Source organism: Festucalex cinctus, chromosome 11 (genome assembly GCF_051991245.1).
Source record: "Festucalex cinctus isolate MCC-2025b chromosome 11, RoL_Fcin_1.0, whole genome shotgun sequence".
NCBI lineage: Eukaryota > Metazoa > Chordata > Actinopteri > Syngnathiformes > Syngnathidae > Festucalex > Festucalex cinctus.
In genome coordinates this window covers 13,910,083-13,932,300 of record NC_135421.1, presented here as the reverse complement: position 1 = coordinate 13,932,300, position 22,218 = coordinate 13,910,083, and the positions used below count along the sequence as shown (strand labels likewise).

The 22,218-nt window shown below is 39.5% G+C and overlaps 1 protein-coding gene across 3 annotated transcripts in view; it reads right to left on the bottom strand.

Moving 5' to 3' along the window:
• Window positions 1-21: 21 nt before the first annotated feature.
• The window catches only part of cmss1 (cms1 ribosomal small subunit homolog), a 30,544-nt gene continuing 8,347 nt past the window's right edge, over window positions 22-22,218 (bottom strand). The window contains exons 2-10 of one of the 3 annotated variants that reach the window (XM_077536104.1): window positions 3,495-3,640; window positions 2,215-2,343; window positions 2,006-2,144; window positions 1,868-1,927; window positions 1,164-1,266; window positions 1,025-1,085; window positions 768-855; window positions 611-699; window positions 22-318 (exon numbers count right to left, since the gene is read on the bottom strand). In XM_077536104.1, coding sequence (XP_077392230.1) covers window positions 235-318; window positions 611-699; window positions 768-855; window positions 1,025-1,085; window positions 1,164-1,266; window positions 1,868-1,927; window positions 2,006-2,144; window positions 2,215-2,343; window positions 3,495-3,640 — 899 coding nt within the window. In that variant the 3' untranslated portion in view covers window positions 22-234. Of the gene's footprint in view, window positions 319-610; window positions 700-767; window positions 856-974; window positions 1,086-1,163; window positions 1,267-1,867; window positions 1,928-2,005; window positions 2,145-2,214; window positions 2,344-3,494; window positions 3,641-22,218 lie in introns of those variants that run through there. The other 2 variants (XM_077536105.1, XR_013287195.1) reach the window with 2 other exon arrangements.

Below are 22,218 nucleotides of genomic sequence, written 5' to 3'. Positions count from 1 at the left end.
CAAAAATCGTGGGAAACAATGTCATCGGCACTTTCATTTGACGGTCAATTTATTGAAAACATCTCGCCACGACAATGTGTTGAACAAACAACGTCGCACATGTCTACACACCCTCCAACAAAAGTAAAAAGCATAGCGTGGGCAAACAAACAGTAAGATGCCGCAGGATGAAGCTTTGAACTCGTAAGCTTGTTGTATAAATCACGAGCAGCGATTCAAGTTGACAATCTTGAGTTAAAACAGTCCAATTTTGACGTTAGCTGCTTGGCATCTGTCGAGGATGCAGCTCTCCAGCAGCTTAAAAACATCCTGCTTGATCTGAAAGAAAAGCAGAAACACTTGGAAATAAATAATACACAACTGTTGAAAGGTATGATTTGAAAGTTCAAGGACTGCAACCATGGTTATTATTATAAGGCTGCATTCTAAACTTTAATGAATGTGTGGATGGATACATTTAAGTGAAACGCCACATAAAAATAAATAATAATAGCACATCACTAAAATAATAATAATCAAGTGAATAAAAACATTAGTTGAATGGTCTAAACTTTCATCGAATGTAGAGTAGTACAGTGCAATTTTGTGCCAACAGGGGGCGGTAGCCAACCTCAGGTATGTCCATCATCCTCCTGCTCTTCTGGTCTCTCCAGTTCCAGTCCAGAACCAGAAAGCGCAACGCCTGCAAGCTTAATCCATCTTGAGAGAATAAATGCATTTAATGTTTATTTTTTTTAAGTGATTAAAGATTGGATGTGTGCAGTTACCTCTGTGAATAAGATCACTGATCCTACAAGGTGTACCCACTCCGATGTGAACGACGCCCTTCTGCAGCAGCTTCACCTGCTGCTCAATCTTCACACAATGACAAAATACGCAATCACGACTGTTAATACTTCTCACACTGAAATGATTCTCGAGCAAGGGTGGGAAATCTCAGGCCCGTGGGCTGCGGATATAGAAACGTTCTCCACCTGTTTCTAGAACATTTACTAGCGCTGAAATGATAGCCAGTCTGTACAACCTTTATGTGTTTTGCAAAAAGCTTTACGGCCTTGGCTTCACCCTTGAATGTTGTCAGTTGTCTGGGGAAGAAATAAAAACAAATGACACAGTGCTTTGATTTATCATAGTTTTTCACTCAAACAAATGAAAGATTTTACTTGATGAGCTCGATGGCACGGAGGGCAGAGCTGCAGACGATAAGCAAGACCACCGATTGTTTTTCTGTGTGTTGTTTCTGAATCTTGGCCCATTTGGGACAAACTGAGAGATAAAGAAATAATCAAAGATAAGACATTCATGGACACCAGCCCTGTCGCGATTAACCAAAAAAAAAAAAAAAAAAAAAAAAAAAAGACTAATTGAGGCTCATCACTCCTATGATCTCAATACATTATAATTTTAAGCTCATCTTACATTAGCTTTAAAAATAAATTCCTCCAACAGGAATCTAATGGCTGAGTGTAATTATCTCGATTCACTGACATGTTGTTCACAAATTGACATCAAACGTTTAACTGCTGAGACGATTGATAATCAAAACAGCAAGGATGTAAACAGTCTCTTAGATGAATAAAAAAAAAAAATGGAGTCTTTCCATACACTGTAAACAAGGTCCCTATGCAGTAATAAATATGTTACATTGTGGTGTGTGTGCGTGGGTTTGTATGTTTGTCTTACAAAACATAGCTCAAATTTCACTTGACGTAAATAGTATAATTTCAAATAAAATAAAAAAAAAATCTTCCAATAAAGGCCTCCCCTGCAATAGATGTCTCAACCATCTGCAATTGACTTGGACAATATTTTGGGAAATTACTATGACCAAAAGAATGTGGAAGAACGTCATGACGACGACACTCACTGTGCTTCAGATAGGACGAGAGGCTGTGCGTCAGGTCATTGCAGGTCAAGAAGCAAGAATCTGGAACAATGCGGCAGGCGTATCAGACGGCAAAATAATCGAAATCCGACATCTAAATGCGGATTTGTGAGGACTCACCTTGCAGTTTGAGCTCCTCCTGCTCGATCACGGAGCGCTTGTCTGAGAAGTAGCCTGTCAGGAAGTTCTGAAGGTCTGCAGGACAGCCTGGTTTTGGGTCAGAAGCGGCCAACACATCTGTAATGCTCTTCTTTTTCCTCTGGAAATACACTTGGAATATGAAGAAGCACTGACGGAGTGTGGACATTAACCATACTGGTGTGGCCTACCTTTTTCTTTTTGGGTGATTTGGTTGATTTTTCCTTCTCGCTCTCCTGCCTCGAAATGTTTGATGCCTGCGACGACACAGGTGTGATGCACTTCACAGCCAGAAAGGGTGGTGCAAAACAGACTTCTGCCTGTTGAGGTCGAGTTTACTTCTTTTTTGGTACTTCTGCGTTGCCATAGAGATCCTGACGTTGTGTAACGCGTTCGAAAATGGCTGTTAGCGCAGCCATTTTGGCATGATAGATCTGCCACTTTGAGTAAACGGCAAACGCCACACTTGAACAAAGATTGACAGCTGTTGGGGACCAGCTGCCACAACGAGAAGAGGCAAAAAAGATCAGCATGCTCCAGGCTACCAAAACAAGAAAGAATGCGAGCCAATGTTGCACTTTGTACATGGTGGCTGAATCAGCAGATGCTATTACCACACACAAAATGTGGAGGAAGTAATCTGTCTTGTTCATTTGTGCTGCTACGGTTTAATTACACAGTTGTATTTAATGATAACTCACCAACACCATAAAGAAGACTTTTTACGGTATAAATGATGGCGACCTTGGCCGATTTAGCAGCTAAGTTGCTAACGTACCTCAGTAACACTGCAAGACTTGCATGAAGAACAACTAACCTAAATCCACCTGTTAACTGTTAAAGAAATGATTGCAAACTTGACCACACATACTCAGCAATCTTCCACTCACATGCACACACACACTGACAAACAAGTACACAGTGTTCCAACTATGCCTTACATTTGCATTTTAGGATTGGAACACCCATGTAACTAGGGGCGTGAAAACCAAATAAAAAGAGAGGATGAGGAGAGGATTTTTTCAGAGAGTGCAGTAGTGAATTGTCAGTCAGTTCCTTTCCTCTCTCCTCACGAGCTTTGAACTTTGAACTTCTCTCCCTTTTGTGTCGTGTTTAATAAATGTCACAGGTAAATCTAACAAAAAGATACGGTATATAAAAAAATGAAGCATTCTGACCAAAATTAAGCAGTTAAAAAAATGTTTACAGTTTTATTGTTTCACATTGCAATGTCCATCTGAAATGGATTACATGTTAAGCCCTAAAAAAATACTTTGTGAAGCAGCAAAAGAATATGCCCTCACGCTGTACAGGAACACTGGCATTAACTGTTTCTGGTTTGATTGTTTTAATTTATACTTATGGCCTATAAGTGTTTTTTTTTCCATACAAATATTTACATGGAAACACCTAACAATAGAAAACAAAAAACACTCCAAGAGTGTTTAAAAACCTATTTACACTGTAATACCTCATTCTTTTTCTTCTTTGCTGTCACTGTATTTTCCGTTGGCATCTTCCTCTTCTCTGCTTTCTTTGGTACGTTTGGCTTTTCTTTTATTGGCTTGTTCTTGCTTTTCTTCTTTTCCACCTCGTCCTCTTCCCCCTCAGAACCATCTATTATGTATAGATAATATTCAAAAGGAAAAAAAAGAAAAGCAAAAAACAAAGGGATGAAATTCAAATCTGGATCAATAAGTTATATGCCATAACATTTTTAAGCTACATAAGAGGGGGAAATATTAGAAACATCTGTTAGGATGATACAGTGCAGTTCTCCAACCACAATAGTAAACATATTGTTAAATGAATCCCTCTCAACTTAAAACAAAGCCTTATTAGTCTTGCAAATGTCGTTTGTTTTTTTATCACATTGCCAGAAGAGATTGAAGAAGACATAAATGAAACAACAGTGAGAGAGAAAAAATAAGTGAAGACTCATGTTGAATTCACATCACACTCCTATCTATAATTACAACCAAAAATATGATATAAACATTCATGTCTCCTAATTAAAAGTCACAATTTGTGTGACAATGTCAAAAAAAAAAAAAAAAAAAAAACAGCTCACCATGGTCATTTTAATTACCGTTCATGCTCAAAGCTAAAGCAAGTTAAGTACTGCACGTTTTTGTTTTTTAAGATAACATTTTAAAATTACTTAGTACAGTCACCCCTACAGATTTGTGACATCAGCGCAAAAGGGTATCAGGGAACGTGTGATGACAAACAGAACAGTAAACGCAATTTATTGCGACACAAAAACATCGTACACACACACGCACGTGCACACACATCTCACAGAAATCACAGTATAATAGTTAAAGGGATTACATCACGGTATCTTAAGCCCTTCCAAAAGTTAACTATAGGCATATAATGATTCAATCTTACCTTTGACACGATGGCGATGTAATTTTTTATGAAATATTAGGTGTTTTGCTGGTTAGATTTGTAACGCGAAAGTAAAACGCCCAGTTCAGTAAAACACCGCCTCTCCCCGTATGATTGACAAGGCAAACAGACTGCAGTCTGCTGTTGTAGCTCTGCGTTTGAGCACTCCTCTGAGTACGCCACGTAACTTGACGCAAGCCTATTCTTCAATAAACATTTGAAACAAGAAATTGTGGCGGAGGGGTGGAGAGAGAAGACGAAAGAGGAAAGGAAGAGGAAAAAATAAACCCGTGGCTGGTTTCGAACCAGTGACTTGCTGCTTTCATAACAAGCACATTAACCACTATACTATTCGTTTAGTTAGGTTCAACATTGCAAATGTTTTACTTGTAGTTTACACAAGTGTCAGCCAGAATGGGATTTTAAGACAGCCAATTGGCATTGCAAATGTGAAGGATAATTGATTCCTTTGAATTCATTTGGACAGAATGTTTACTCATAAAGGCGACTTTTGTCACTATCCCATGGAGGTCTCAGAGAAAGTGGCCATGCGTTTAGTCCGCTTAGGCGGTGCTGGGGTGGGTCCGCACTTTTTGAAGTCATAAAGTGAGCATTGGCTCAGTTTCTCAGGATGGGAGGCGCTGGTGCTTGGAAAGCAGAATAACCTAGAATTTCTCAGAGAGGGGCGACTGGAGGAAAGCACCACTTCTGTCATGTTTTTTTGTGAGGAATTAGCATTTTAACACAGCTAAAAGCCCCAAAATGGTGATTTTTCATGTTGCTGTCCCTTGAACAATTGGGTTGTGCTAAAAAAAAATATAAAAATATAAATATATATATATATATATATATATATATATATATATATATATGTATATACGGCAATATATTGTTGTGGGCCTCTCTACATTGCCCGCATTGATACTGAGGTTTCAGATTTGATATTACAAATTTATTCATAAAGTTTATCGGCACCAAAAGTTGCTCCTTGTTGTAAACTGCGCACACATTTCAGCCAGGCACAGCGCTGGCAGTAAACCAGAAGCACTGTAAACAATAGAAGTAGAAAACATTTTTGCCATAATATCATGAGTATACATATGACTGTTTTCATGAAAATATATGTCAAACATCAGGATAGGTGTTATATAGCCTTGAAAGCCATGTATCGGAATACACGTGTATCGTGATACCGCATTGTATCGTGAGGTTTTTGGCAATACCCAGCCCTGGTAACCTTAAAAAAAATTGAATAAAAAAAAAACAAAAAAAACAATGAAGATTTGATGTTGGCTCCACTGTATTGTAAAAATAATACCACCCTGACCGCAGCAACCAAAAGTTAGAGACTGACTGTCTATGGCAGAATTCTTGCATTGGATGTCATTAGATTGTGCAGGTGTACCTAATGTGGCTGGACAAGTGAATATAAACCATCAGCGCACATCTTTTTTTTTTTTTATTTTTATTTTTATTTTTTTTTTTTTTTATTTTTTTTTTTGAAGAGCTCAGAATTGTTCATTCGGTAGTCTTACCGATTCAACGTCTTGTCATCATTGCTCTTTTTTTTTTTTTTTTTTGTGTGTGTATGCGTGCGTGCGTTTGCGTGCGTGCGTTTGCGTGCGTGCGTGCGTTTGCGTGTGTGCGTTTGCGTGCGTTTGCGTGCGTGCGTGTGCGTGCGTGCAAATACGTATAAATTTATACTCATTCATTCACCTAAAACCTTATAAATATCCCATTACCCTTCGCCTTAACCAGGTACTTCAGAATCTTGCCAGAGTCGTGAGATTTAAATGGTCAGGAGACCAGGGAAAAGGTCAGAAAAAAAAAAGAAATAAAGTGAAAAGAAAGGTAAATCAAAGTGACATCCAGCACCGACCAAACACTTCCTGCCTTCCCCATGATTACAAAATCAAAGTCTTACGCCAACCCCGGAAGCCTCTAAATTCCAGCAAATTTAGCGAGATCTCAAGAGCCCAGAGGAAAAACTAAAGAGAGGAAGGAGGGAAGGATCGATAAGGCAGAGTGAGATCAATAGAAGCCAGTACATCCAATCCATCAAAGTGAAGTCCAGCACCAACAAGACCCCTCCTGCGTGGTTACAAAACCGGAGTCTTATGCCAACCCCAGAAACCTCATACTTCTAATAAATTAAGATCTCAAGTGACCAGAGGAAAAACTAAAGAGAGGAAGGAGGGAAGGATAGATAAAGCAAAGTGAGAACCACAGACACCAGCACCAACTGATTCAAGGGGCTGTGGGAGGGAGAGGGTACTACTGTTGAGTTTCAGTAGATGCTGGTGCGACGGATCTGGCATGCATAAGGACCACCACCAAAGAAAGAAGCCGTCAACCGCGGTCCAGCAAAGCGAGCACCCCCCCGGAATCCCCAGGCCGCGGCAGCACCAAGGCCACCCCCAAGCCACCCGAGCGGACACCGGTCGGCGAGCCGACCCAGACACCCGGAACACCCCCGCCCCAGCCCCGGCCCACACCCCCGAGCCCAAGGCCGCAGAACGAGGCCCAGCGGGCCCCCACAGCGCCCCACCGGTCCCCAGCCCCCATCCCCCCACGACCCCCCCGCACCCCACCCAAACCCGCCATCCACCACGACCCAGGCCCCACCACCCCCGACCCCCAAACCCCCGAACACACCCCGACCCCCAGCACCCATACCTCCACCCCCCCCCCCCCAAACAAGCCGCCCCCCCCCGACGGCCGCCACCCCCCCCCCGCGAACCCGGCCCCCCGCGAGAACCCCCCACCCCCCCCTGGAAACCGGCACCGGGCAGCAGCGCAGAGAGGGAGGATGTGCCCACCCCACCTCCAGCCGCGCGACATTTGCACAGCGGCGGGAGGGGGGAAGCAGAGGAGGAAGCACCAGGGGAGAAGGCGGAACACCAGAACACCGAGCCCGGTGGGGAGAGGCCCCGGTCGTCACGCCAGAGTACAAGTGACACCTAACCCTGTTACTGAGTCCGCCAGCTCGCCGACTGGCGAGCTCTACCCTTACACCGTGAATGTGGCCCCACCCAGTGTATATACAAGTGTGTGCGTGTGGTGCATTAAAATTGGGAGCAGGTGAGTCGGAGCAGAGGGAAAAAATTTCCCCTACTCCGACACACCCGTATCCCCCCCCAAAAAATGAATATGTATATGTGTGGTGCATTAAAAAAGGAAATGGAGGGACAAAGTGGTGGGGCAGGGACACAAATGGGGGGGACCACAGCGCTGCCAGGCACTGCAGTCCATCCCCTCTGATGGCTCCCCGCCCCAACTCACCCCTCCCCTTGGACGTGAGGTGCATTAAAATTGGAGGGGAGTTGAAGGGTGAAGACGGTGTTTCCACCCTTCCCCACCCCACCAAGAAATGTGTTGTGTGCCCTATGTGTATATTTACAAGGCCCAGGGAGAGGGAGGGGGAGGGGCCGCAGGGCAGACAGGGAAGGGGGGGGGGGGGGGGGGCGGGGGAAGCGGGGAGAAGACGACAAGAAGGCGAAAGGGCGGCTGCAGGGCAGGAGGCGGGGGGGGAGAGGAGGAGAGAGGGCGACAAGGGAAAAGGGACCGGGAGGCAGAGGAGGATGGGCGGGAGGAGGCGAGGAGGGAGAGGGAACCACGGGTACACCGGAGGCCCACCCACCCCGAACCGCGCCGCCGGGCACGGAGCAGCGGACCGCGCCGGGACGGCACCGCCCCGGGCACCAGGGGAAGCACCCCAACACCGCACCCCACAGGGGGCCCAGGGAGCGGCCAAGACGCAACCGCCACCGAGCAGACAACGGGGGGGGGGGGGGGGGGGGCGGGGGGGGGCGGGGGGTGGGGGGGCAGAACCACCCCCGCCCGACCACAGGGGACGGCGTCAAGAAAATTGACTAATTAGCATGCAGTAACACCAAGTGTTGATGCTTAGTGCCCACTAGAAATAGATCTTAAGGAGTTATTGAGTATAGTGTCGTATAGTGTGGTATGCTCGAGCCCACTAGCAGCAACTAGGTTCCTGACTATATAAAAATAAAAACAATCAGATACAAAATACCAAATACAGGAGCAGCGAAAACAGAAGTTGGAACGATGTGGTGGCTCTCGTTAACAGGCAGAATCTTGGCAGGATTAAGTTGCCAAATTGAGATTAAAATATTCTATGTACATAGACCATATTTGTTTAAATCTTGATACTTGATTTTTATTTAAGGCAGAGATTTTTTCCATTGAGATATAATTTATTAGTAAGTTTAACCAGTGGTCGATATTTAGAGATTGTTTATTTTTCCAATTGACAAGGATTATTTTTTTAGCAATAGTAAGGGCTATAAATATAGATTGAGATTGTTTACATGGTAGCTCAGTTATTGTTAAGTCACCTAGTAAACACAGTCTTGGAGATAAAGGAAGCCTACAGTTTAATATATCAGCGAGCTTTTCCAAGATTTTAGTCCAGAAATGCAGCACTGGAGTACATGACCATAAAGCATGAAGATAAGTATCGGCAGTGTTTTGTGAGCACTGGAGACAAATGTCGGAGTCAGAGAGTCCCATTTTTTTCATCATATATTGTGTAATATATGTTCTATGAAGTATCTTATATTGGATAAGTTGCAAATTTGTCTGTTTGGTCATTTTAAATACATTTTCACAGATTTGGGTCCAAAAGTCTGGTTCCGGAACTATAGACAAGTCTTTTTCCCATTTTAAAGTCGGTAAATACGTTTTATTTGTGTATAAAAATAACTTATATATTTTTGATATTTTCTTTATTGTTGTTGGAGAAAGCTTTATAATATCTTTAGCTAAGACAGGCAGTTGGAGCGTATCCTGAAGTGTTGGGATTTGTTTCTTAACCATATTTTTAACTTGCAGATAATGTAAGAAATTTCCCTTTTTTATTTCATATTTCTGGACCAAGTTTGTATACGATATAAACTTATTATCTGAGAAAAGATGATGAAGGTGTGTAATTCCTTTCTGCTCCCATAGGCTTAAATGGAACGACTGATTATTAAGTTGAAAGTCGGGGTTATGCCAAATGGGAGAGAGCCCACAGGGCGCCAATTGGGAGTTTGTAATTTCTAATGCCTTCCACCAGGCAGTCAGGGTGGCGGCTATCATTGGGTTTTTAAAACAATTATGTCGTCTTATTGATTTTGTAATAAAGAGTAAATCTGACAGTCTAAGATTATTACAATCCTTCTGCTCCAATTCCAACCAACAGTTAGTATCTCTGTTGGGTTGTGTCCATAGCACAAGATATTGTAGTTGATTAGCTAGATAATAGTACATAAAGTTTGGTGCCTCTAAACCTCCTTTAGATTTACTTTCCTGAAGAGTAGATAGACTAATTTTGGCTTTTTTTTTATTCCAATAGAATTTTATGATAGCAGAGTCCAGCGATTGGAACCAGTTAGACGTAGGTTTAAATGGAATCATTGAAAATAAATAATTAATCTTTGGTAAAACTTTCATTTTTATAGTAGCTATCCGTCCTATTAAAGAGATCGGAAGATTATTCCAGCGCTCCAGGTCACTACGGATACTATCCAATAATGGTGAAAAATTTAAAGAAGTTAATTCAGTTAACTTAGGTGAAATTTTAACACCTAAGTATTTTAAATTACCTGTAGGAAAGGAGTAGTGTGGATCCTGACTTGTAGGATTCCATGAATTTTCTGTAATAGGTAATAATGTTGATTTTGTCCAGTTAATAGAGTAATCTGATAAGTGAGAGAATTTAGTTATTAATTTAAATGCTTCCCCTAGCGAGATAGCAGGTTCTTCTAAATAGAGTAATATATCATCGGCATATAGATTAATTTTATGTTCTATTGTCCCGGAGTGGATTCCTTGGATCCGTCTATCCTGACGTCATCATCATCGTCACCATCAGCGCACATCTGACTCCCATCTTTGTCCTCTTATTTCTCCATCCCCCTAATGGATTAGTACCATCTCACCCATCATCATCATCACCGCCTCCTTGTGTTTTTCTTCACTTGGCTCATTACTGTCAGAGGTCCACATAAGAAAATGACAAAAGATGAACGCAGGATTGTAACTCACAATCACTTTTGGCACAGACACGGCTCCACCTCTTTTCCACTCCGTCACAGCCGGACTCATCATTAGTCCAGAAGTGCACTCTATCAGCTCAACTACCCCTCCACCCCCACCCCATTCCTCCTCCATTGATGGAGAAAGCCAACTAATTCTCTGACTAGAGTGAGGTTGACGTGAGGACACTCAGATGCTCCACACTGAAAAGTGTGAAGGCTCACCAAGTATACAGTACACTGTATATCGACGACAAATTGGACACCTGCCCTCCACGTAAGTCTCTTTCCCTTGACACTACTCACTGTATTATTAATTATTATTTTGGTTTGTGGATCACTCCCTCTCCTTAACTGTTATTATTTCTATTTTTACATTTACATTTTGTATGCATTTATTGTCTTTGCTGTGCATTGACATTTAATAGTCAAAACAAATTTCTGTTTTATATTCTGTGTTTCTGGAGCAAATTAGTTGACGAATCAAAATGAAACCACATTTATGTTAAAATTCAGAAATTAAAGCTATTTTCGGAATCAACAAATGTGGGAGTTTGAAGTTAGAGTATTTGACTAAATGTCCTTGACAGACTATGTGCAAATTAACAATCAACTACTTGAAAATATATATTTTTTTACGTTTATTATGGTATTTTGATAAATTTCCTTTGTGGACATTGGCAAAAATTAATGGTTAAAGAAAAAAGAAAAAATGTTACTACGAATGGGCATTTGTCTACACTACCTCAATAAACTACGAGAATAATTTATACATTATTAATAATATATATATATATATATATATATATATATATATATATATATATATATATATGTGTATATGGGAATCTGAAGAAATGCGATGGTCAACCTACAGTATAAAAGTCAGTATGAATAAATAAGAATGCCCAAAAGTGGTATGTGACAGCAATGATGTTCTATTAGGTTCTATCACGATATCAGTTGCAAAGCAAACTGTTACACACACATAAAGCTAGCACAGAAAACTAAAATAAAAAAAAACAAGAACTACAAGACAGTCTCCAGCAAACCCCTCACCCTCCGAGTCAGAGGATCAGATAACAGGAAATCAATGGGAGTGGAGGAAGTCGACAAGACACAAAATGGCTCTTTCTTTGTCATTTTTAACCCTGCCATCAAGAGAGGTGACTGGCTTTAATGGGCAGTCAATGGCACCGAATGGATACAATGGCAATGGCAATCGACTGTTTCTGGGAAATTAGCTGGGTCCAGCTTTCAGGCTCAAAGTGATGTCAGTCAGTGCATCTACACAATTAGTGGTGATATAGATGGGCTTAGTTAGCAAGCTGTAGGAGGAAAAAATACACATTCACCGTAATCATCAATATAGAAAATAGCAGGCTTCACACTGTGTATTCCACGTTCATACTCTTTACACCAAGACTCAGCTAAAAGTGACCAGCTGTCATGGCGACCACCACAACATCATCCCTCCAGGGCACTGAGAGAAAGCACAGCGAATTCGAGAAATACAGATGGCTCCTGATGACAGACAATGACAGATTTAAAACTGCATGTTGCTTCTGTTGCTATGGTTGTTGGACATATGGAAGGCGTAAGGATCGTTGAGTGTCAGTTTCAATAGATACTTTGGACCATTCACCATCCATTAGAAGCACTTGTATTCTGTGGCTGCTGCTGCTTGTCTTGTGAGATGATTCATGAAGTGATACGTTCACAAAAAGATGGGGTCATAAATGGATTGTATGAAGAAAAAAAGATTCATGTTCCCTTAGCCATGCTGCACTACAGCCAGGACAGACACGCGTGTAACGGCTTAACGGAGAAATACGTAAGCATTCTGAAACCAGCAATTTTTTGTGCTCTGACGCATTTCATGGAGGATGACTTGGTAAACTTCACACAGGTTACCCCAGCAGTTGTAGTACTCATTCTAAAAATAATTTAACTACATCACATCATATCATATTGGGACAACGGCAGCATGAACAGTCAATGTATTGACTGCAGCTATATGTTTATCTGATCAGATTTAGGCTATTTCATCATTCATTTTATGACAACACAACACTAAAGTAAGGTATGACTAATTGCTGCCTCACAGCGGTCTAAACCCACAGACGTATGTAAGAACCTGGATTTCTCATGCTGCCTACTCATCATAGTGAGAAGTGAAGCCACCGGCGGCCATCTTGCATTGTAAAACCTAAACCTAATCTAGTCACGATTTTGACATCATGTACTCTGAATGGTCAATGAAAACAGACACGTTTGTTCTTTGAGAGGCTCTCATTAATTCAGGGGTCCTGGCGTAAAACATAAAATGATAAGCTGTCACAATTGTAATTTTTTATTTATTTTTTGCTGTTTGTTGTTTTTTAATTACATTACCTTGTAAATGAACTCTGGAGAGAAATAGGGCGGAGCCAGATACAATATGACCTATCTTCTTTCTGCTCATTTTCATTCAACAATGAAGAATATTGTTTTATATTGTCTTTTTGTTTTACAAATTAATGAAATCAGCGAAAACTGAACACAAGTTGTTTGTAACAATGGTAACTAGTAACGTAAAATGGCTGCCCTCAGGCTTCATTGAGAGGCCATTGTGAGTCCAGGTTCTTATATACAGTACCTCCATGTCTAAACGGTTGCCTCACAATATCAAGAGCTGACATCAAAGGATCAAAAAGAACATCGTTATGAACGCCGCCACAAGACACTAATCTTTATACTAACAATCAAAGCAGAGCTGTATACCCGCAATCCAATCAGGGTAAAGATATTTACATATTGAATATGAATGGGAATCTAGCCATCTCATCTGCTAGACATTTTTTGAAAAACTATAATACCCAGAAAAAGGATCTCCAGGGCACTTCCAACCCAAATTATCTAGCAAATCTTGTAAAAGGGCATCAAAGTTTAATTTATAAATAAATAAAAAAGGCGTAGCATGGGACCTTAAAGCCATGTTTCCAACAGGTATCTATAGTTTACTTTGATTCAGTTCACATTCAATTTCAACAAGGATTTGATGATTCTGTGTCAATCATTGAGCAGCAGTGCGTTTATCTCCACCCAAGATAAGAAAACCGGAAGAACTGTTGTACTACAGCTGTTACCGCTTTAAAGGTGTGCTAAATAGCGGAATGGTACAGTTGGGCTATTTAGGGACAGTTAAATAGAAAACGCCTAAAATCACATTTCATTGTAGTGAACTGAAGTGCTTAGTCCATACTCCAGACAATATTTATGTATTTATTTATTTATTTTTATTGACTCATTTAGCAACTATACTTGGGATAATATAATACAATACCATATTTTATGAAACTCTTCCCATTAAATTTGATGCAAGGCTTTTTTTTTCTTGCACATGGTACATTGTTAAACCCTCAAGTGACAGCAATCATATGAATCACACGTCCAACAGTGATGCAGTAATTGTGGAATCTTACATCTTAAAAGTGTGTGTGTGCGTGCGTGTATGTAGAGAGAGAAAATAGCAAACAGTAGAATTTCACAACCGTCCGTCAAAGAGCTCTTATTAGGGGGGGAGAGAAGAAGAAGAAAAAAACTTCTCAGAGGACAGTTTACATCAGAGCCCAAAAATGTTGAGCATATTTATTACATTATGGAACCGGCAAGCACTCATTGTTTGGCTTTCCAACTTGATGCCTGCCATGTGATTTATGGTCCTGGGCAAATACAATAATGAATAGACCACCTACAGGCAAAACAAAAAAAACAAAAAAAACCTAAACTGAAAATATTAAAATTAGGTTTGAATTTGTTTTGCAAAAGTAAACTTCACATGCTTCAAGAAATTCAGATTTAGTCATAATTATTGTGACAAGGAAATATCGGTCACAACAAACCAAAGTCAAATTACTCCCTCTTCTTATTGGTTGCAAGAATGTCAAAAGGAAGAACGCATGGTTCATGGGCTAGTGTTAGAAAAAACCAAAAACCAAAAACCGCTAAACACAACTTTTAGGTTTGATTTGGACAAAGTAGTACATCAGTAAATTGCTTTTTAAGGCATCATATTGAGCAGATTATACTCATTTACAGTACACAAAATGTCCAAAAGACAACATTTTACCAACAGATGACATAATACTGCATGACAAAGACTTGTTTGTGGCAACATAATAAGTGCCCATTATCTTTGTGGAATTTTCTAAAAGAAAGAAAAAACAAATCTTGGAATGAGCACTTAAAAAGACTAAAATCCTCCATAGGAAATAAATTCACGAAAAAATAGACCGCTAAAGTACATGACCTATTCTAGTTATACTGTGCTCACACACTCAGCAATAATCTTTCATTTGTGCTACTTAAGTCGAGTTTTGGGGGCAAGTGTTGGTGTGTGAAACATCACAGTAATTTTGATCCAGTGATGCTTTTTGGCCTGTATGAGCAATTTTTCAACTGAAATTTGTCACCCCAATCGGAAAAGGGTGTCCCCCGAGTAGTAGACGAAACGGATGAGTTGATGAGAACGTTGAGTAGTAATGAAGTTATTATTCACTCAAATTTGAAGGTGTTTTTATTATCATCATCATCATCATTATTATTATTATTATTATTATTATTATTATTATTATTATTACCAGATTTTCTATTGACAATATCACACAAATTACTCAATTTCTCCAGAACCAGAATATTGTCCAATTTTCTGTCCAATGTTCTTGGTGCGTTGTAGCCTACTCATGTTGAAGTGGCCATTCCAACCAGACTCAGCATTTTGACAGATCGTAATTATTGGGAAATCTTGACGCGTTGCTAATGTTTGGTAAATAATAGGGGTGTTAAAAAAAATCGATTCGGCGATATATCGCGATACTACATCGCGCGATTCTCGAATCGATTCAATAAAAAAAATAGATTTTTTTCTTTTTTTTTTTTTTAAGAGCTCAGAATTGTTCATTCGGTAGTCTTACCGATTCAACGTCTTTTCATCATTGCCTTTTTTTTGTGTGTGTGTGTGTGTGAATCGATTTTTAAACTTCCATTTTTAATGGAAAAATATTCAACAAAACGTCTGACTTCGGGTTCGGATTCACACCTTGAGCATGGAAGAATGTTATATGAACGGAACATTAAGCCTTAATATTTTATTTTAATGCTGTTCAAACATGAAACAGATTACAACCTCTATAAGACTGAAATTTCAGATAAATAAATAATACATTTTCATATAAATCTTACACTCTACAAGCTTACTGATTAGTATTTTCTAAATTTGAATGAAAAAAAAATCGCAACAATCGACTTATAAATTCGTATCGGGATTAATCGGTATCGAATCGAATCGTGACCTGTGAATCGTGATACGAATCGAATCGTCAGGTACTAGGCAATTCACACCCCTAGTAAATAATAAAAAAAGGCTTTAGTTACGTGACACTTATCTCGATAATATGACCAATCAGTCACTTGGTAGTAGGATTAGGTCAGTGGTTCTTAACCTTGGTGGATGTACTGGACCCCACTAGTTTCCTATATACATTCACCAAACCCTTGATTGAAAAATAAAATGATTTTTTTTTTTCAAAATTGAAGATATAGGTGTAAGGTTTAACCTTGAACAAAATGAACAGGGAGAGTAGCCTTTTCATAAAATCTGGCTTTTTTCACCTTGAATTCAAAGAGCATTGTGTTCTTTTATTCCCATCTCCATGCAGCTAAAGGAAGGGTTCCTTTAGTTGTGCTGGACTAGAAATGCTCAACTTGGCATTGCAAACCATATAGTTAGGACGCTGACTGCCATCACTCGACTCAACTCTGTATTTTTAGACCATTTTAAAAACAGCCACCACTGTTTTATTAAGATGGAATCCAAGGGCAGCAGGCAAGATTAAAATCAACAGAGGTCCCAGAATTGACCCCTGTGGAACACCATACATTGACACACACATGTGAATTCATATTGCACTCATTCATGCGACCCCTTTCTTTTCTTGCTCGGCATATTAGTTTGAAGGGATGACAATGGAAACCACACAATCATACCATCACAAGAGTCACAAGTCGACTACTGAGCACACCAAATTGCCAAATTGCACACAACCCTGCAGCACAGATAAGCCAAGTAATCTACATCGTGGTTCAATAATTTGCTAATTGGAACAGACCGCAGTTGAGATAACAAAACCAATTTGGAGGAAAGTTGGCTCCGATTGACTAAGTTTAATTCCGTTTTGCACTAAAACAAACCAATTGATCCAGGACGAACTCAATAATTTGGTCCACAACAGTCTGATTACTGACCAGAAATAGAAACAATACCAGGTTTTCAATTAAAAAATGAGAAAAACGTACAAGATTCATCTAGATTGACATCTAATGAGGAGGTAGAGAACACACACAGTGATTGATAGCCTGAGAACCCAAACCATTTATAGATAGATCTGTATTAACCAAAGTTACGGCTATCCTCAAGGAATTAGTCTTAGTCCAGAGGTCATCAGCTTGAAACCATATGTCATGTGAAGTACGTCATGGCCAGAAAATATAAGTTTTCTCTGGGACCATCTTTCATTGTATTATCTGCAACACTGATAACAACACTATAACAGTGTTATTCCAGGAGGCCTGCTGATGTTGTTTTATCAGTTTCTTGGACTTATGTCAAAAGCTAAATGTAGATTTCTCGTTCCCATTTTAATCATCTATCAACTCTTCTGTTCCTCCTAGAATTCCACTCCACTCGTGAAAGTGGTCTGCTTACTCACTGGAATCAAGTGCCCAAGAAACACAGCTTACACTTGTCCAGTCGCTAACATCTCCAAACACTGCAAATCCCAGTTTCAATGAATAACAGGCAAGAAAAGAGACACAAGTGCACGAGAAGACGTTTGAGAGGAGACCTATCCCGTGATGACATGTTGTTCTTGCTCAGTGTTCTGGAAGGAGAGCTTCAGGTGGGATAAACTTGGGATTTTTTTGGATTTAGTCAAATGTATAACAAGACTCGTGAGCTCCATAAAGAACTCAGAGAAACAGCGTGAATCCATTGTTGTGCTACTCGTCATACCAGGCGAGAGATGAAGTCATTGCAGTGCTGAAAACAGAGAGGACGGACTCTGCTCTACTGAAGGCCCACTATGGTTTTATTGGACTGGATGGGGCACTACACTCCCTGTATGGAGACCGGCTGCGATGGCAACAACAGGACCACCTAGAGGATGTCTGCAAAACAGCTACTGCTGAGGTACCAATAATAAGAAACCCGACACCATAGGGAGTCGGTAATCAAATTTAATGAGGTGAACATAGCACCATCTGACAAAAGCGGATTAATTACTGCTGCTTCACTGCACGTTGAGTAATTCTGTGCTGCTTGTGAAGCAATTATACTGTAATGATTTTGCACCCCCATTGGATTGTTTTGGTTTCACTTGATTGAGAGTACTTTGCAAGTTTCCATCATGATCTTCTGCTGATCACTGAGGATTCAAAAAATAAAATTAACCACAAACTAGCTCAAATCTTTCTCAAATGTTATCCCATGCCTGACATGTTAGCCATATTGTGCTTCTTTCTGCATCTTAACACTACATCTTATTAAATTTGTGCAGCCCCAGAAAAGGTCATACAAGAGGATGCAGGAGCAGCTTCTCGAGGTATCAAAGGCTCACCAAGAAGCTCTTAGCAGAAATGAGGAGCAGCAGAGGAGCCACTGGGATGTCTTTGGAAAGTACAAATGCATTACTGCACTACTGGAGGAGAACCGAGAGAGGTTAGTGAGCAGATCACGTGTATTCAATATTCAGCATTTTGTCGAAGACTGGCATCGACCTTTTTGAAAAACCTGACGACCGATAAGAGGTCAATTTAAAACTGTTACTGTAACTTCAGGGAACTATTCAAATTTTCAGTTAATTTTATAAGATACTGCTTAGCTTGGGACCTCTCTGCACCTTTTGTTTTTGTTTGAAATAAAAACGGAATACAGTATTCCCTCGCTATACTGCGGTTCACTTTTCGCGGCCTCGCTGTATCGCGGATTTTATTTCTTGCAATTTTGCATGCATTTTATTTTATTTTTTACAATACTGTACCTATTTTATAAAATTCATGAAGGTTTGAACATTGAGAATGTTTAAACAAGAGAGAAATGTGAAATGAAAATGCCTCAATTAGAAAAGTGTATAAATTTTGCGGTGAGGGGTTTTATTGGGGTACTTCACGGATTTCATTTATAGCGGGTATTTTTTGGAACCTAACCCCAGCGGAAAACGAGGGAACACTGTAATTGAAAGTTTAACATTTGCGTTATTTTTTAATTTTGGAAGACTTTATTCACTGTACAAAACTATAGGAAGCTATTTAATTACTAAAAATTCATTTAATTATTAATTTTAAAATAAAGACGTCTAACGTATGAGATTAAAAAAACAAACTGCAGCCCAAACAAACATGACGTACTTGGATTCTCGACTTGAGTAAATATCCATCCTGTCCCTCTTGGTATGAACGATGTACAGTGATTTAAGTGTCTCAGCACAGTGCAGAAAAACATCTGGACTTTCTGACGTACATGCGAGCCCTTTTAGCCCAAGTTCATCCGTAATGCTCATTCAAAGTTCCTCCAACTTGGACAGTCCATTGCAGCCTGGATTTGGTTGCACCCCTAGTGAGTCCAACTTCTACTTGCGCTTGTAAACACAAACATGTAATTACACGTACCATGTACTTTTGGCACCTGCCTTCCCCTTTGGTTAGCTAGTACCTCTTCTGAAGCAAATGGGAGAAAAATTGATGGTGGCTAGAACGTTTCCCTTTCCAAATAGCGTCTACATTCAGATGTGGCCTGTGGGTATGGCTAAGTCTGTTGGTAGGGCTAAGCCGGCGGGAATGGCTAGGTCTGGTGCAGCTATGCTATTTGAGGCCCATGCTGGCTCTGGCACCGCCAGAGTCCACTCAGTAATCTAATTATGGAGAATTTTTTTGGAAGAGTAGCCTGCATTTGTTGGTAAGAGTGCAAACACTTAAAGTGATCCACCACAAGAGCACATTGCAATTTAAGACCAAAAATAATCATGCCACATAAAACGCTTTGTTTAGGGCAACTCTGTACAAATACAAAGTAGTCTGGACACCCTGGCCTAACAAACAAAATCTTTGAGTTTACATTGGCCTAATGATAAATAATACAGTGAAGCCTAACACCCTTGAGATTTTCCAATTTGGAACTTCTCATGTTTTCTGAAGAAACATACAGGAGTTCAGCATAGTACAAATTAGGGGTGTTAAAAAAAATCGATTCGGCGATATATCGCGATACTACATCGCGCGATTCTCGAATCGATTCAATAAATCAGAATCGATTTTTATTATTTTATTTATTTATTTTTTTTTTTTTTTTTTTTTTTTTTAGGATTCACACCTTGAGCATGGAAGAATGTTATATGAACGGAACATTAAGCCTTAATATTTTATTTTAATGCTGTTCAAACATGAAACAGATTACAACCTCTATAAGACTGAAAATTCAGATAAATAAATAATACATTTTCATATAAATCTTACACTCTACAAGCTTACTGATTAGTATTTTCTAAATTTTAATGAAAAGAAATCGCAACAATCGACTTATAAATTCGTATCGGGATTAATCGGTATCGAATCGAATCGTGACCTGTGAATCGTGATACGAATCGAATCGTCAGGTACTAGGCAATTCACACCCCTAGTACAAATATGGCAACAATAACCGAACAAAAAATACAAAAAACACTTTTACATAGCTTGACGTCTGTGCTGGCCACTAGGACCTAGCTAGGGCTGTCACTATCAAATCATTTTAGAATCTATTATTCTATTGATTATTCCATTGATTAATCAGGTAAAACTTTATTTTGCATTATGAAACAGTTATTTCTATTTAGTTCTTTAGTTGTTTATTAACCAATTATTGTTGTTTATTTGGTATTGTTTAGTGATTAAGAAACAACAGCAGTTCGGAGAATGTATTAATGAATGAAAACAATTACCTCACGAGAAGGTTTGATGCTACATTCATGAAACTGATTCAGTTACTGGTTCGGTCATTATTTTCTAAAGTAAAAGCAGGTGTTTACAAGTGCCTTATTTTGATTAAACACAAAAGCTCATTAGTCGGAGATCAGGAAGGAGTACAGAAATTAGAGAATATTTATTGTTGAGAGGCTGAAATCAGAGGATTTGGACAATTTTATGAACCTAAATGATTGCTTGATTTTTAAAATAGTAATAGTAATCGATTAATTTTGACACCTCAACCTAGATGATGGATCTTCACTCCTGAATTGATTAACACTACTTGACCAACATTTTTTTTTATGAATACTTTTATTTCCTCCCATCTGACACTGCAAGTGAAAAGAAAAAACTAAATAAAATATACATAGAAAAGGCATTTAAGTGTTATGTAATTTGACAATGTACAACAAAGTGTGACTGCCTAATTGCCTGTGTCTATTTTTTTAATTTATTTTAACTGATTGCACAATTCTCTTCAGGGATATGCACCACTGCTGCTGCACTGCCAGTGTCAGTGATTAAAAGGAAATTGGGCAATCCGTTAATAATGCCAGATGTTTAGAGACAAGCAGATATAAAGTTGCGCAAATCTGAATTAGAGCGCAATACTGGGGAAAATAATTCACTGAAATCGTAAGATGAACCAACTATCTTTAATTGACTTTCAAAACATCTGTGCTAGTTTGTACGCCGAAATGTTCAAATTGTCACACATCAAAACCTACAAAAATCGTTCAATCTGCTTCTGTTTCTTTTCAAAGAGTTTCTTCTAAACAAAAAGACAAATCATCACAGCTTTTGTTTTTTCATTTTTGGATGTTCCACCAGCAGCCATGTGCAAAACAGATGACCCATGCTAGATGCAAACTATACAGTGAATGAATTCCAGTCATTGCTTATCATCTCTTACAGCGTACACTGATCCCTGTTGCATGTCAAGCGCACGTCGCATTGAAGCAATGCGGTTGTTCCGGCGGCCCCTTGCCATCAGATTACGCACGTTTCATATGGTTATGATCTGTCATTGGGCGACGGCGTCCAACATTAAACACTCTTTAAACCCTTTTGTGTGTGAACAACTCACAAAAGCCATACGTACTGTACACTCGATTATCTGCTTCAGTTCATAAACTGTCATTTTAACCCTTTGCTCCTTGAAAACCACCTTAAAAAAACAAAACATGACATAACAAACAAACAAACAAACAAAAACTCTTATCCCTGAAGGAAAAATGTCTAACTTCCTCAAGAAGTGGTCAAGGGTGTTTTTTGTTAAACTCATTTGCAGAGTGCACCACTGCATTTATTTGAAGGAGGCCATTAAGTGTAGTAATGGTTATGCAAGGCATGATGACATCATTTGATTGGCTGACATCGGTTACGATGGAAACAAGCTATACAGGGTTTTTTTTGTTTTTGTAGAGGCTAGGGACTGAACCATGTTGCAAGTTATAATTGCCTGTTAATAGTTAAAAATGAGTTTCTTAAAGATTATTTGATTGCAAACAAGAGAAAAAAAACAAAAAAAAAAACGGATGTGAGAATCCAATATGCAAATCCAGTTAACACTCACCCAAAGGTGTTTACCATAATTGCATCATGTTAGCATTTTAGGGGAAGTCAAGCCAGAAATGTTTTTACAACCCATTCTATGCACCACCACTTGTCTAAAAATGGTTTCCTGATTAATATTGCATTTGTGGGATATGAATTAAG